Source organism: Danio rerio, chromosome 16 (assembly GCF_052040795.2).
Source record: "Danio rerio strain M-AB ecotype USA chromosome 16, GRCz13ab, whole genome shotgun sequence".
Taxonomy (NCBI): domain Eukaryota; kingdom Metazoa; phylum Chordata; class Actinopteri; order Cypriniformes; family Danionidae; genus Danio; species Danio rerio.
The window spans coordinates 37,510,620-37,528,993 of record NC_141036.1 but is presented as its reverse complement, the minus strand read 5'-3'; the positions used below and the strand labels follow the sequence as shown (position 1 = coordinate 37,528,993).

The 18,374-nt window shown below is 34.7% G+C and overlaps 1 protein-coding gene across 2 annotated transcripts; it reads right to left on the bottom strand.

The window, feature by feature from the left end:
• Positions 1–723: 723 nt before the first annotated feature.
• On the bottom strand, positions 724–16,434 carry akirin1 (akirin 1). 2 transcript variants are annotated; one of them, NM_001113800.2, is given in 6 exon segments: positions 724–1,154; positions 1,295–1,366; positions 3,178–3,312; positions 7,759–7,905; positions 14,905–14,970; positions 15,996–16,434. In NM_001113800.2, coding segments are annotated over 6 exon segments (636 nt in total). In that variant the 5' UTR covers positions 16,201–16,434; the 3' UTR covers positions 724–1,143.
• Positions 16,435–18,374: the final 1,940 nt, after the last annotated feature.

Sequence of the window (18,374 nt, the reverse complement as noted above, 5' to 3'; positions counted from 1 at the left end):
ACGTAGCCCTATATGCATTTCTGGAGATCATGAATTATGTAGTCTAAAGTATGTATGGCTGCATTTTGCCTTCAACATGAACGCTATGGGGTGGTATGATGCAGTTCCTTTTTGTGCTTACCAGCTGACTGCCTACCTCTGTATGGACGGCTTTCCTGCTGTTACCAGTTTCTCCAGTGGCTAGCTGTGTACGTTTGGAGGATTTGAGATGCAGAGAGGAGCTGACTGCGACCACAGAGTTTGAATCCGAAGAAGAACGGTTACAGAATGTAACAAAAATTGGACAAAAACAAAAGCCAATAAGTAATATCAGAGTGAAAATGTGATAAAATCTGAACGTGGTAAGAAAACGTGGTAAGAATCAGGGTTTTTCTTTTCTGAATTGCTTTTGAAAGCACTGTCAGTTGGGATTAGGGTGGGGTCAGTCAGTCGACAGCGGCCTCAGTTGGATTTACGTGAGAAGAACAGGCACAGATGGCACTCGCAAAAGACATTTAAGATCTCAAAGTGTAGACAGTGGCCTCTGGTGGATTCTCGAAACCAAAAAATGCAAACGTAGCTCCTGGGACATATTTGGAACTCTCCAGAAATGTTCAGAATGTGCCTGGGGTGACTACTTTAGTGCAGCATCATTAAATCATTAAAAAAGACCAAACACTCCCTTCATAATTTCCCTTTGTGCATTCATAAGTTCACACATAAAAGAACAATCACTACAATTGCTGACTTATCACAGATATTTTATTTGTCAAAAAAAGAAAAAAAGGAGGTGAAGAGTTAAAAAACAGACCGAAGGATAGAGGGAGAGTCAGGTAAATCTGCTGCAGATCAGTCACGTTACATTATACAGAGATGATCGCATCAGCCAAGCTTTTTACAGCGATAGTTGACATCTTTTCTCAGAAATTCTTAAAGAGATTAAACCTTCTTAGAATGCATCTAGATATGCATGTTTGGTGTTGGGCCATCAGTAACAGTTCAGCAATAAAAATGAGTTAAATGTGGATAGGACATGGCACCCAAGCATTTTAAAGGAGAAAAAAATAGAATCAAAAGAATGGAGGAAATTTCAAGTGAAACAAAGGAAGCTGGTTCTGTAGCAACCAGCTGCTGAGGGATGGCAAGTACCATCTATAATGTTCTTCAAGACACATCTGAAAATAAACAGACCACAATCAGCATTTAGACAGATGACACAAAGTGGAGGGGAAAAAAAAAAAAACTTTATACTCAAAGCAATCGAATAACGTAAATAAAATTTCACAATGTTTGATGAGGAAATTAATACACTTACAGCTTGCAGGCCTGGCACCATATCTTCGCATAATCTGATCCTGTGTGAATTTCACGAAGGACTCGTATTGTTCTTAAGAGAGAAACAGAAAAACAAATAGCCATTAGAGAGAGTCACTGTGGCATAAGACAGTGTTGACACCTGATATTTTACGTTTGTCAGTTTAGTAATTCAAGTTCAGTCATAGGAAATTGTACAATTTTAAAAAGGTGGTGTTGCACCAAACCTCACTCCTAAACCCAACTGTCATTAATCGATGAGCAAATCTTACTAAATTGTACGAATTAGAACGTATGACTTCATATGAATTAGCCACTAAACAAAAAGTTAAGAATTGCTGTGAGATTTTGTTGGGTAAACTAGAAACATAGCATCAAGAATAAATGTACAGCAAAAAAAATTTGAATACCGTTATCAATAACTCTCCCTTAGATTGTTACAATCCCCCGAGGCCTTCAGAACACAAATGAAGATGTTTTTGTTTAAATCAGAGAGCTCTCGGAGCCTGCATAGACAGCAACTCTCAAGGAACCAAAAACATTCCATGTGGCTTCAGCGGTTCAACTGTAATCACACAAAGCTCTAGGAAATAACTAAAATATCCCTCGCTATAACGTAGTTCACCTTTCGTAGCCTCGCAGACTTTGTGCAATTTTACTTTTTTTTTTTTTACAGCGCATTGTGTTTAGCGTCCTGATTGGCTGTAGAACATTGTCAGTTGATCTACTCAGGGTCTCCTGTACAGTACAGAATGCATTCAGCTTGCCAAATTAACACAAATATTAGTTCACTAGCAGTGTGAGTTTCAACAAGAATGCAAAAAGAGTTACAACTGTCAGCAGCAAGACCATCGTAAAAGGGAATCGCATACCTGATGCGCCACGCATTTTACAATTGTAGGTTGTAGGCTATACATAGTTTTATATCAGGGTTTGCATACTAGCTACGATTCAGGACACGGTTCATATTTCTGTCGCGTCACTGAGCACCATCTGAACAATTAAATTTTAAAAAAAGCATGCGAATGTGCACGTCCGGTGTGTGTTATTACCAAATGTCGTATGCGCGGCACGTTCAGTGTGCGACCCCCTGAAGTATGAAGTCTACTTTAGCTTTGTGGATCAACGACTGCAGGAAAAAGCACAATACATTGTATGCCGACATTATCCACACAAAAGGTATAAAGCTTCATGAACCTTTGCTGACAGCGATGAATGTTTGTGCTTGACAAGTTGTGATCTTTGGTTTCATTCTATAGCCTAATACTGGACAAATTTTTCATTGAAACTTTAAACAAGAGAAAAATGTCTGAAAATGTAAATGCCTGTCTGAGAAAAGGGTATAAAGTGTGTAATGAGGGGTTTTACAGCCTTAAAACATTTATAATAATTGTTAAAAAAAAGCCAACAACTTCGTAGATTTCGCCTATTGTGGGATATTTTTAGAATGTAACTTCCGCGATTAACACAGGACTACTGTAATCATAATAAACTGTAAAAACAACTTTGTTCATTCATGCCTTTCACGTCAGGTCAGTGTGTGCATTTATTAAACATCCTATTTCCCACAGTAAACAAGCACCTAAACCTAACATGGAACAGAAGACCTAGGCAAACAGAAGGTTTTACATTGTTTTTTTTCAGTGCACAAAAGTGTTTTTGAAACTTCATATGAACCACTAAGATCACATTGACTTTGAATATCTTGCATCTTAGCTATCTAAGAAGGATCCTTCATCTAAAATATCTTAACTTGTGTTCTGAAGACAAACTAATATCTCAGGTTATTGTATTGGCATAAGGGCAAGCAATTAATAATAGAAATGTCATTTGTGGGTGAGCTAACCCATTAAATAACAGTTTGGGATCTGCAACATGTTTTACCTGCAAGCTTTGTGTTCAGTATTTGTTCGTACTCTTCACGCATCTTCTCCTCGTGATCTTTGATAAGGCGCTCACACAAATAGCCAACCTGCCTCAGTGTGAACAGTGGCTGATCCTTCTTCAATGATGAGGCACCTAAAAAAATAATAATAAAAATAAAAATAATCTGAATATAAAGGTAACAGTTGAATGGATATTAAGTTTATACACCAACTCTTTCAAAATATCTGCTTTATATCTATATAAACAGCTATGAAATATAAAACACACAAAATACAGAAATAAGTGGGGTTTTTTTTATTCATTATCAACTGGTAATGAAACTAAAACTGTTTATATACGAGTCAACCTGGCCATGAAAATAATTACGTTTTCACCAAAATATGGAAACTGTTTCTAAGTTGTGTGTAAGCAAGTATTTTACAGTGTTTTAGAAATACTCAAAAATGTCTCTGTCAGTGTTTTCAAACTATTACATTTGATTAACCAAAGTCACACAAGTGGCAATTTCACACCGTTCACATCCATAACAACACTTTTTCCTCATAAATACAAAAATATTAAATAAAATAAAATCAATCATTTTTGTTCTATAGACAGCCAACTCTTATCCTTTTGATTATTATTATTATTATTTCACAGAATTTCTGCAAACTATGTTGTATACTGCAAACTCAAAGTCTTTGTCACATCCATATCGCATGTTTATTTATTTTCCTCATTTAAAGTACAAAATATAATTACAGATTTTTATTTTTCTGGTCCTATAACTCTGTGGTTAGTTGTTCTGGAAAATATAAACAGAAGTTTCAATATATTATTAACATAGACTTTTCTGTGAATTTATGTTTTGAGTTTTTACTGCAAATGTTGCATCCATAAAGCTGCAATTGTTCATATATATATATTTATATATATATATATATATATATATATATATATATATATATATATATATATATATATATATATATATATATATATATATATATATATATATATATATATATATAGTTTACAGCTGATACAATGAAATATTGTGGTAAAAAAAGCCAGTTTGTAATGATGATGATGTATTTTTATTTAATGTCATGTCTGTAACAAAGGCTATTTTTATGGCAAAAAGGTTTCATTAATAAATATAAAACTAAAAACAACAAACAATTGAATACATAAATTAGATAAGATTTTTTAATGTTAATGCATGATAAAACTTTTCCTGGTGACCCTTTCCTGAATATATCATCAAGCGAGTTCACCAGTTTGTAATAAATCAATGAAACAAGTGGTTTTGTACAGCTAGAAATCACTGGAAGAGAATTGGACTGAAAGTCTGACACATTAGTTTCACAAACCACTTCGCTTGGTCTGTTATGCTGAAGTTATGATTACAACCTATTTTTTATGCTGATCTGCTGCTTATGAAACATTTCTTGTTACTATAAATGTTGAGGTGCTTTATATTTGTGCCAACATGACAAGAATATTGGATGAATAGAAAGTTTAAAATAGAATTCATTTGTCACTTTTGAAAATTGTCACATTATAAATGTCTGTGATCAAATTCGGTCAATGAAAATCTCATTACTGAATAGAAGTTTTCATTTCTTACATTTTTACTGACCCAAATTAATTGATAAGAAAATGCTCGATAGGCTTTCTATCAACATCATGTGCATTTACAATTTTATTTGACGTATTTACACCATTTGAATAAAAATCAACAGTACAAAATTAATTAACTTGAAGAATAGGGCTAGATTTTCAAGTGTGTACAGTTCAAATAAGTACTAAACAGCATATTCCCCTCGATGCTTTTAAATATTTTCATTTCTTACAAATATCATGCTGCTGTGAGACCACCTTTTAAAAAGCAAAACAGTGGGCATACTGTCGATTTGTGCTTTATTGTATAATAAATCTACAATAATAAACTTTGCTGGTTTAAAGGACCAGTTGAAGCAAAAAGCAAATTTCCCCTACCATTTACTCACACACTCCGTTATAAACTCGTGAACTTCTGTTGAACACAAAACAGCACATTCTGAAGAATGTGTGAAAAGCAGCTACTGACACAAATAGCAAAAACAAAACATACTATGCAAGTTAGTATCTGCTTTTCCAGCATTCTTCTGTTTATCTTTCGTTGTATTACACAAACAAATATTTTGAACTAGTGGAGAATGAGTAAATGACAGAATTTTCACTTTAGGTGAACTATCCCTTCAAGGAACATGCCAGATGAACAGTACTCAACTTGGTACAATTTTGCATCAGAGTTTGAAGTTGAAGCGGAAGTGTATAATTTGATTCAAATGTACTTTTGTGCAAAATGCGGCTCCAAGCCAAATGAAACAGACCTCTACCAGCTAACTAAGACATTCAGGAACAACAAATAATTACAATGGGTCTAAACTATTCTAATGTGTTAGCGAAGGTTGAAACTGATCTGTGCAGAAAACTCTAGGGCTGTGTCTAAAAGCTTACAGCAGACTAATTTCCTTGCTCCCCTGACAGGCAATGAAACAAACTCACAAAAACATACAGACTTCCAAGTATGAATTTTTACTATACTTTTCGTTCACTGGCGTTTTTTTTACGGTTTCAGTACAATGATTTAGGGAATAGTACTAGCCATAGTACTTCATAGTACCTCTTTTCCAAACTTTGGGTTTTCACCATTTTCAAAATACTCTGTTTTCAGTCAAAGATGCCAAAGATAGTGTAGACACCAAATAATAATAATAATAATATCAATAACAACAACATTATTGTTATACCATATTTTATCATGGTTCTGAGTAGGGTTGTAAAAGATCACGGTTGATCTGTGATTAGTACGAATCACAGTCCACAGTTTGTAACACACGTGTCCAGCGGATTAATTTTATTTATTTTTTGCTGGTAGATTAATTCAAAATTTGTATCGATCACAGAAAGAAATCGCCTCTCACAGCATTCAAATCACATGCATGAAAGCATTAAGGCTTTCCTGTAAAATATAATGACAGAAAAAGTTGTGGTAGGTTATTCGGGATGTGGTGGGCTTCATTAAAGGTGTATTCTGTCACTACTTGTTTAGCCTGCATCAATGCATTTAAGGTAAGCTGCATGATAAAACATTTAAAATACATTTTTTTTTATTAAAAAATAAATAAATAAATGAATTGGGCCAACAACCATGCAACAAATTTTAAATGATGGTGATTTGCAGAGGTTTATTAATCCTTCAAATCTCTGCATTCAATTTTAAAAATGCAAAAATATAGTAAGAGATCCAGTCTTTAGTCTTTCAAGTTAGTCTTGAAGTTACAAACGGTCATATAACACAGAAGTACTGGGATAACAGTTTATAGTTTAGATAAAACCACTGATGTTTATGATAAAGACTAAAATCACCATCATACGCCTTTAACAACGCTCAAAAATGACAATTGTAGGCAGCAACTCTATTTAACCAATAGGGTGCAAAAATGACCCTCACCCTTCAAAAACATGCCACTGAATAATTCTTCAAAAATGACACATCTGCATTGAAACGTGAAGTTTTATGAGTGAATAACTGAATCACTTATTCAAAATGAGACAAAAAAAAATGGGTTATACAAATAATAATGTTAGATTTATACATTTAGCATTATTAGCAACAGTAGTGGTAACAGTGCATTTTTTTCACAGTACTGAATATTTTACATTTTATTTTTATTCTGCTGATTATTTGTTAATTTTTTTTGTAATAAAATGGCAGCTTCTTAGTTCTGTTTGTTAAAACTAAATGTGTCTTGCAGTACTGGTTTTGTAATAAATGGAAAGCAAATTACGTTTGTCTCCTCTCCTTTTTGGCTGATTCAACAAATGGTCCAATCTGTGACTAAAAAAACCCATTACGTAATCCAAACTGTGAGATTTGTGATTGTTTACACCACTAGTTATGAGGTGCTGTATCTGTGGCTATCACAATTAACTGATGTATAAAAGATTCATCTTTATTTCTATAGTGCTTCTTACAATGTAGTTTGTGTCAAAGCAGTTTAAAATAAATTAAGAAAAGCGTAAAAGCCATAATACTTTAAACAATGGAGCATTCCAGCAATTCATGCAGGCAGGAGAGTGGTGCAGAACGCTGATGTAGTTCTAGCATTGATTAGCTCTGGTCATTGTAATCCAAATGTCACTGATAATGGCCAATCCACTAAAGAGCAACTAAAAGATGAGACATTTACCTTTTTTGAGTTTTTGTAGATGAAAACCTAATATACATCTACATCTCAACTCAAGCTACTGTCAAATGTGCAGTTTCAAGAGATCAGGTGCATTGCTGCCAAATAAGGTGCTGCCACCACTTTCAATAGAACCTGGTGACATTGCCCTCAAAAATGCTAATCTGAAGCCCTGAAAATACCAATGTTAATTTAAATTTACAGAAACTGTAAGTCATTTTAATTTGGACAATTTACATTAAATTACTGGGGAACACCCCCACATTTTCTGTTTGTGCTCTTAATTTTTGGTTACTGGGATTTAAATGTTGTCATATTTAGCCAGCAGAGGCGTTGTTTTGAAAGGCTGGAGTAGACTGACCTGTGGGAGAACTGGGGGAGGTAAGGGCGGGACTGGAGCTCTGGATATCGGTGGAGCTGCAGGGCTCGGTCTGGTTAAAGGCCCCTTCCAACTGTCGTCGCCTCTGATAGCGACTGTACTCCTGACGAATGTTCTGGAAGATCTGCTCTGTGAGGTCAAAGAAAGACAAATCGAGATTTAGGGAAAAGTAATTCCATTCAACTGTATAAAACATGGCAAAAATCAAAACATGGCATTGTTACACCTTCTACAAGACTTACAGAATGTCTTAAAAGTTTCAGAGCCATTTATGATTTAATGACTAGATATTTCTTGGATGATTATTGTTGATCAATATGACATATTTTATCTTCCTCATCTGATTAAATGGCAGCTTAACTAATTATTTAAATTGAGCTCAATAATAATAATAATAAATTTTATTTATAATGCACTTTTCCAAGACCCAAAGCAATAAACACAATTGTTCTTTTTTTGTGTGTTTTTTTTGTTGGAGGGGAAGTGTTTTATATGTTATGTTTAATGCACTTAAATTTGTTAACTTAATCGATTTGCGTTGGGACAACATGAAGGAATTGTGTAGAACCCTGCATATACAGTATTACAGTGCAAGTTTAAATAAGTGTTCATGGTTTCCGCTACATTCATTCTTCCGTGGCGGGGCACCACACCAAAATGCATCTTGCCACGACTACATTATCGCACCGAAAACGTATGAAAAGGTTAGTGAATAATAACAGCGCAAACTTTTCTGTGACCTTAGTAGTGGTGTGCGTTATGTTTAACCCTTTAAGGATACGTGCTGAATGACTGACAGGTGCGTGATGCATGATACCAGCAAACACAGCGTAGCTTTCAGTTATGATGAACACAGTTTCCATAATTATACTTTATTTATAGATAAAGGTCTGTGGCTCTGCATATAATGACTTTATCTTGCTGGAGTTTATAGCCCTTTCACTTTACTTCAGGACGCATTAATGCCGCGTCCGCAGGTCTATAGGAGACATTCAGAGATATTCCTAGTAAATATAATAAAATGTTGGAGACATACTTGGTACAAAAACACACTAAATCACACTTCAGCCGCGTTTATTTGAGGGTGCGCAAGAAAATCTGCACCTGAGCAGCGAATATTTGAAGGCGTGCAAAATGTTTTGTGCACGAACAGAGGTAATCTCGAGCAGAGATTGACATGCTCAGAGGCTATTACTTGAATGCGATCTCGACTTAATACTGCGCCTATGACATGAGTCAATGAAATGTAGTGATAGTGTAGTGGTAGATCTGTGTAAAATGGCCAACAGAGTCTGCTGTCACAGCTGGAAAACAAATCCTAGAGGAAACACTAAGTGTTTAATTTATGCAGAATCTTCTCATTTTTGGCATTCAAGTTATAGAATCTACATATGATTTATATGATATACATATGTTTCATTTATGATTTAACACTACATCAGCAAGAATAGCTAAATCTTTGGCAAAATGAAAAGTAATTCGAAAATAAACAAATAGCACATCAAAAGTGATTTCCCCGAAGTGTTTTTTTGGGATACCATCTTTTACAGGAATAAACTCCATGTCTAATCACCTTAATTAACGATGAAAGGAAAAGCAACAGTAATCAGTGGCATTATTTCAAGCCCATACAGCATAGGGAGGATATCCTGCTTTCAGTTTTGGCCTTATTACGAATAGAGTGAAGCAAGTTTCACTTCAGTTTTACAATAAGCCACAATAGTACATGAACAACTTCATTTTCGTTTGGTATTGTGGTGGGTCATCTGGTCACCCAGTGAACAAGGCCCCGCTTAAATTTCTGGTAATTTTCTTAGAGTCTGGGCTAAGCTGGATCCTCCATTCAAATCAACACATTAAGTATAAAAAAATGGTATATAGTCATAAATTATCACAAAAGAGAGAATGTCTCAACTTCCGGAATGTAGGTCATGTAAAGCTTCAAGGGTGGACCGACATCAGAGGGCTCCTACATCACTTATCTTGGGTGGGTGCTCAGAGTTTCCTTTTTTTTTTTTTTTTTTTTTTTTGAATAAGCCTTGAAATGGACAAAAGAATAAATACAATTATTTTTAAAATTCAAGGGATGTCTGCTATTGAAATATATTCTAGTAAAGCAGGCACAACCTATTGCACAGGACCTCGCAGCAGAAGACACTTCCTGTGTGTACAGCGCAGCTCTCATCTGATTGGGTATTATTTGTTGGCTTATTTATTTTGAAGGCTTTGTGGGGTCCATAAAAAGATGTCGTGGGGGCTTAAACATTTGCTGTAGAAAAATTATGGCAAAGACAAATGTGTTTTTTTTGTCAAAAGGATAACCAAAAAATAAGATATTTTGACATTTAGTCATCTCAATGTTATTCCTAACTTGTATGGACAAGAAATGTATGATGTGGGTGAAAAATATGGTATTTCAAATTGCTTAGTTCAGTGGTTCTCAACTTTTTTCACCAAGTACCACCTTAGAAAAAAATATGTCTCTGTACCACCATGACCAGTATTGAAATGCAGCAGCGACCTAATTAAGGAACACTTTCTTTTTACGTTAAGCATACTCAGATGATTATTTTTCTCAGTTTATTTAGATCTTCCAGACACACGTTTAAGGAATGTACAAATATAAAATAAATGTTAATAAAATACAAAACACTTTAAAATCTGATGATTACTGGCCCATTATAAAAAGCAAATACCGTAAACCTTGTAGTTTTAATTGTGTAAGATTGCAGTTGCCCAAAATTTTAAATGATGAAAGTACTACCATAAACAAAGCATTGTTATACGTCAATATATTGCAGGGCATATTCTTGTTGGAACAAACTCATTTCATGTAATAATGGTGTTCAGATATAGCTACAGAAAGATGCACAAACTTAGTCAAAAGACAGCAGGCCCTTTGAATGACAGGTGAGCCCCTCTGCCTATATCAAATACTGCCAAATGCTGAGACTAGGTCCAACAGGTTACTTAGCAACTGTAACCTTATATGGTCAAGCCAAGCAATCAATCACAGTGGCTTCCTGAGAGAGGATGGGAAGCGATTCAAGACCCAAAAGCACAGAACGGATAATACGACTACAATAGAGGTGTGGGATGAACTGGACTGGGGGGTGGGTGTAGAGCTGAGGCATCTTATTCACTACTCTGAGGCTTTGAGGAAGTGCCCTCAAGCTAGGGGCTCGAGCCCAGGGTGTGTGCCTGCAATAAGCTTGATTCTCTTTTGTTTGGAGTTCTTGCATTATAGATAACCGTGTAAAGCAAAAACTTGTCGGAATGTTTGATGCATTATAAGGCCACAAAAAGGAGCCTTTTAAGATATCAATATGTCAAATGCTGGCTTATGATGCAGAGCTATGAGCTGCTGATGGAAAGCATAAACTAATGGTATTCAAATGTGCCTGACTGAAGACATAAAACTAAAGGAGGATGTTAATGAGATTTGTTCTATAAAACCATAGGGGCATTTGGTTTAAAAAAATAAAAAAAAATCAAGACTACTAAACACTAAAGTGGGTCTAAAGAGCAGCCACATTCTTCAATCAGGCACTTTGATGGGCAGGTTGAACACAGTACAAAAATATGCCAGACCAATGACTTTCATTATGTTTGTCTGGTTGGTGTCATGCATTTGAAATAAACCCCTTAAACAAGTAATTTCACTGGCAGCAAAAAAACTTAACTATACACTAAAATCATTTCACAATGCTTATCAGCTTAACTTGCATATATGAAGTACAAACATTTCTATTGAGATATCTTTTTAGTACTATTAATTTGCATTAAATACCACTCACCATTTAATTTGCAAACTCATCATACCAAAAACAGATTTACCTAGTAAGCATAAAAACATATCTTTAGCCTGTTAGCTTAGCATATTCAGAAACAGGTTACATCAATATGCTTAAGGTGCTACAATCAATGTGTGTTTATCTTGGGAATGGTCAATGTGTCACCACTTACAGTAAAAACAAACCATTGCAATAACTAGCTTTTGGTAAATTATGACAATTAGGGATGGACAAAAATAAAGACACAGGTCTGCGGCTATTAGGGGTTTCACTTTGTCCAGAGAGCATGCGATCGAGTCTATATTTAAAATAATTAACTTTTTGAGCTTATATTAATTACGTACTTGTGATTATTGAAGCGCTTTGATATCCAATCCTGTCAGAAAGGAACAAACGCGAGAATGAAACATGAAAAATGTGTTGAAGTTAAAGCTTACTCCTTTTGTTTTCTTCTTTATTAATATATTGATCTGGTTGTTGATTTGAATATTTGATTGGGTTTACCTGATTAAACCATGCATCTGTTGAAGCTTAATTTTTTCATTTAATTAAATTATTATAGAAACTGTAGTGGGGTTTTTTTCAACCCCTGGCGCCCAACCAACTTTATTAGCCAAAAAGCCCTACAAAACAAAGGAGAAGCTGGAAAAAACTGCAGTAAATGATGCGTCCGCAACCTAAAACATGAACAAACTGCCATGTTTAACTATTATCATCACCTTTTGGACTATTATAAACTCAGAATGATAAAATTACTTTCTAACAAGAGGTTACATGTGCTGCTGAAGATTACAGACACAGATGAGCGGTTAGCACTGACTGTGGGCTATGTTGCGTGTTGTTTTTGAACCTAAATAAGAACTAAATGTATGCTTTGTGTAAATTTTCTGTTAGTGGTAAGTAACATATCAGAGACTATAACGGGCTGTACTAGAGCTGCACAATTAATCAAAAAAAGATCAGGATCTAAATTTAACCCCCTATAGACCACAGGTGTCAAACTCAGTTCCAAAAGGGCCACAGCTCTGCACAGTTTAGTTCCAACCCTAATTAAACACACCTGATCAAACTAATTGAGACCTTCAGTCTTGTTTGAAACCTACAGGTAAGCGTGTTGGAGCAGGGTTGGAACTTAACTGTGCAGGGCTTCGGCCCTCCAGGAATTGAGTTTAACACCCCTGCCCTAGACGATCTTAATCCAGCATTTCTACGATTCTGCCAATAATATTTTCTAGTTCAGGAGAGAAGCAAAGGCGGCTGCACAAGTCTTTTTATTGTTTCACATACATTGCTCAGCGACATGTACACCTCCAAATGATATTGAAAGAGTCACACACTGTATTTATAAGGTATAATTCACCTAAAAATTTCATTTTTGTCTTCATGTAATGCTGTATTCTCGCGGTCTGGAAATCACACGCGACGTGAGCTGCTGACTGTGAGCTGTTATCAAGAGAGGGCGGGTGCGCGCCCTACTTTATGACAGACGCGTGAGCGTCTACTTTAGTGAACAGAACCTGCATACGCTGTAAGTAACAGGTAATAAAGTTGTAAATAATATTCAGTTTGTGGCACAGAGTGATCGTTTGAGAGCCGTGCTCGAAGTATGAACAGCACTTAGCAGTGAAAATGAAACCGAAAGAGTGCACATCATTTAAGTAATTATATTGCATTATAGTTATGACTGTGACAAGCATTTGATATGTTTTTTCTTTCATAGCAAACAAACAGTTGTGCATGAAAATAAATCCTTACAGTGTCAGTATAACTACTCTAGCCTATATGCTGATTTTACCAGTAAATTATATGGTCTAATAATGTTGTCAATGATAGATTGTAAGAAAAGACTATTTTTAGACACTAGTTAAAAATGCTTAATTGTCTGGATTTAAATATTTGGGATAGCGCATGTACATAAATCAGCAAAACACATAACACCGTTTTATTGTTTTTGTACATTTGAATGAATATAAATTCTCACATTGGCTGCTTCTCGACCAAAAAGCTATACAAACATCTTTCTGTACCCACAGGTGGCAGTAGTCTTTGTCATTCCACAAAAGACAAACCTGAACTAGTGCTGCACAATTCAAACTGTAAACAAAGCAGCATTCACATACCATCTTTACAGTACTTCTCGCTCAGAGGGAATAACTTGTTCAAATTGGTCTAATAATAAGATTATTTGCGACAAAATGACGTTTTTCCTTATATAACTTGCTTAGTTTACTTTTGTCACTTGTTATTGTTCTCAAGCTTTAATTCACAGCTCAATAGCCAATCAGAGTGCTCTTTCACTGATGGTCAAAATGTGGAATACACAAACAAACTAGCCTGACAGACCACTGACAGCTTAAAACTGCAGACAGACAGAATGAAGAGTAGATGTTGCTCACAGAAAAACAGAAATACAGCTGTAGGCCTGAAATAATTTGTATAATGCATGCATGCATGGGCCTTTTCCTGATCTTTCAATCTAATATTGCAAAATAAACTTGTCCAATTCATATATGAACTTGAAATGAAATATTATCAAGTATAATATCAGCGAAAAGATACTCACTAAACAGTACAAACTAAAAAAACTCACAGTGAGTACAAACTAAAAATGCCACGTCAAGATTGTGCTTTTTTTTCTTTCATAGCGAACTCTGTGTTGTGCATGAAAATAAATGTTTACTGGGTCAAACCTTTATAACGTTGAACATAATACAACAGGAAATGTGATAATGACAAATGTTGCATTTTACCAGCGAAAAAATATAGTCTAATGTTTTCAATGACAAAACATAATAATTAAACTTCAGAATTATGAATAGTTGGATTCTGATGTCATCACTTCACTTCAATTAACAACCAGGACATACTTAAAGTCTGCTCAAGTCCACCATTTCAAGTCTATACAAAATTTAGCATTTTAACACATTGGCCTAATATGATCACTGTTGTTTTACTATAATAATAGCCGACTCATATTAAACTTTATTATACATGTACAGAATCTTGAGAAAATCATGACCTTGGTTTTAAGCATAAACGCGTTCATAACACATCCTGTGACGTTTAGTAATTATGTCAGGACACTAAGAGTAGGTTGTCTTTTGATGCCATTCAAAAACATTCAGTTTGGTTGAATGGGTTTCCAGAAGTTGCCAAGTTCACACTGGTTTTAGACTAGTGATGGGATCAACAAAAAATACATTTTAATCCCAGATTGTAAACCGAACCAGTGATAATTTGGTTTTCAGTGAGAAACAAACAGTGACAGGAAAGACTGTTAAATAAATTAAATGAAATAACTGACAAGCATAAAATGAATTAAATTAGTCTGAACCTATTTGCTGCAACACATTTCCATCTTGTTGTAAACAGTTGCCAAGAATCCCAAGTGCCTTCATGTCTGCAACAACATATTGAATTGTTTTACAAAATAGCCAATTATATCCAAATGCCAAATATTTTAATAAAACACAAGAATGATTGTTAATGGAATTGAATAGTTGGTAAACCTCGTTTTAATATACCAAAATCTAGTACCAATGAACTGAGCACCTACAACCAAGAAATTATGTCAGAATGGAAGAGTTTGCTTTTAACTGTTGTCATTCATGTCACTCACAGTTGACTGATCTATACAACGTGGCATCTTGGATCTCTTTAAGTGTGATAAAAGCTGTTTTACCAACGCTAAACAGCAAGATTTGGGCGGGTTCGCCAAGGGTCCATTATTTTCGAATGAAAGCGGTACAAGTGTAACAAACCACATAAAAGGAACACACGACTTAAGCCAAATTATCCAGGTTAAACAATGTTTAATTGGGTGTTTTATTGACAATTAGTTCTATTGCTTCTTTGGGGTTAATATTTACACACACACCATGAAAATTGTGCTTTAAAGACTACTGATAAGTCTAGATTAATCGATGCCATTGAATTCTTGCGCACATAGCTACCTTTCCTCTTTGTTTGGACATACTGGTTCAACCCTGCTGATAAACTAACTTGCTAAAGGCAGAGATGAACGTTAACAATCCACCCAGTCGTCTGTAGAAAGACATCGTCACATGCTTTGTTTTCGGTACTAATGGTCGATGACTGTGTGCGTGAACACTAAGCCATGAGAGTTAAATGAAGCTCTGTGTCAGCTAGTCTGTATTAGCGGCCGCTTTCAGTCTAGCTAGCCGAGCTCAAAACAGCTATTCATCCAAACTGCATAATTAACTACAGCCCAAACCAGCTATCCACCACAGCGTGGATTAGGAAACAGCCAAACGCATTCAAATTGTTACCCAAAGCAGTTTGAGGGGGAATTAAATTAACGGACTGACGAAATTCAAATGCCGACTAGCTGGTTAGCTGAGATTAAACAACCCCCATTCCCCTCCTCCATGTCAAACAAATGGCAAGAATCATGCCTTTCCTCACCTGGGGTTAGCCTGTGCTCTCCACCCATAGACTGAGGCGACATCGAGTGTGCTGGGCTCTCTGTTGACGGACGAAGACTGCACCTCTGCGGGGAAGGAGTAGTCGGAGTCCCCGGTAGAGGATTGCACCTCCTCCGCTTGGGGGACTGCGGGCTGAGAAGGGCCTCAAACTCCATAGATCGCTTCAACGTCGCGCCACAAGCCATGATCGTTTATTTAACAACACAATAAACAAATCAGACGGTAAAACAACAGCGTTTAGTTGGTAAAACGCGTCGAATTCCCTTTGTAAACTGACTTTATAACAGTTTTTTTAAACGGAGCTTCGTACGAAATCGAAGGCTCCCCCTACGATCGCACACCGGTTTAAACACCAAGTGCCAGATTTGTAGCAAAAATGCTAAAACGACACAGTCAAGGATTGTACCATTCGAGAAGAGGGGGGTAGGTATTACAAACCATGCTTGTTTATATTAAATTATAATTTAATTTGTTACTACGCAACAAAAACATATATTTAATAGAATGCATAGAGTATAATTTTAGGGCGTACTTCAAAAGTTTTTTATTTTATGAATAAGTCTACTACACTAGGTATCGTCTCTACCTATGATTAGAGGTTTGTACTGATGCCCTTCTAGTGTTGTATTGCTTCAAATCAAAGATTATTAATAATGAAAGTGATAGTTATAGTTGGTCAAGTTTATACTTGCCATGTTTAGCTTTTCCTGTATAAGCTATTCTCTTACTTTTATGAGCGAGATATGTGCATGTAGAAAATAATACATTATTTTGTAAATTTGCTTATTATTTTTAACATTTTAAATTACATGTAGCCTACACATCAATCCACATAAATTTGTTAAAAGTGTTACGCTAACTTAATCGATTTGTGTTGGGACAACACTAATGAATTGGTCACACTTACAATAAGGTTCATTAGTTAATGTTACTTAATGCATTTACTAACATGAACAAACAATGAACAATACATTTACTACAGTATTTGTTCCTGTTAGTTAACATTAGTTAATGAAAATACAATTCATCGTGAGTTCATGTTAACTCACGGTGCATTAACTAATGCTAACAGGGATTAGTTTGGATGTTAAAAATGCATTAGTAAATGTTTCATTATGAGTAATAAATGCTGTACAAGTGTTGTTCATGATTAGTTTATGTTAGTAAATGCATTAACTAATAAACCTTATTGTAAAGTGATACCAATGAATTGTGTGAAACCCTGCATTTTTTACAGTGTACAATTATTATAATCATCTATACTACAAAGCATCTATGTATTTTGCATTTAGGCTATATTATTAGAAGAAGTTTTGGTGTCATGTGCCCAGTCTTTTAATCAGACTAGTGTTTCACATTCATATTATCAATTTATAGCGTGTGGATCCATATGACATTTATGGAGTAATAGTTTACCTAACCAAAACCCATATTTCTGAAATATTTGCATGTTGGTATGTGTTTATGTTTCCTCTCAAAGCAGTCCTTCAACCTACAGGGAAACATTTCCGTGTGGTCTCCAGGTTAAAACCACATTTGTAAGTTGTAAAATGTGAAAGTTGACTACACATGGAAGTCAGTTTTTATTCCAGCCTTTGAAGTTTTAACTCAAATCAAATGAAAATTGTATAAAATATAAAACATCTTGGTAATGCACATATTACATACAGTTATCAAAATGGTATGATAACTGTTTCATTGAATTGGAATTATAAGGTTCTATCTGCGTTCTAAATTATCTTGAGAAATTGAGCTTTAAAGTTTTTGCCTTCCATATAGCAAACAATATGTGTGTAATAGTTCTCTTTCTTTTTTCAGCATGACAGAGACCCTAAATATACTTTAAATGCAAATTATCAATATTTTCTTTATTTTGCAAATTGAGGGGGAAAAAAACAGGGCAAATGCAGACAGAACCTTCTAATTGTTTATTTTAACTGTGTTTTATTAACGTTTTATAAACATAGTATACCATTAACATATACTTAAAATGTTTACATTCACAAAAAATTAACAGATGGAAAATAATAATCAATACAAATTATAATAAATAAATAAATAAATAATAGTAACAGCTTAAAAAAGAACCTTCTAATTCTAAAATGTCATTTTCAGCTTGGAATGAAAAGGTCCTAGGTCCTATCTGGCAAATCATCCACTGTATGTATGTATATATATATATATATATATATATATATATATATATATATATATATATATATATATATATATATATATATATATATATATATATATATATATATACATTTATTTAAAGTTTTAGGATGAATATTTTTTCTTGTTATTTTGTCCTGATCAGATGTTTATTTTATTTTATTAATTACTATGGTAATATTTA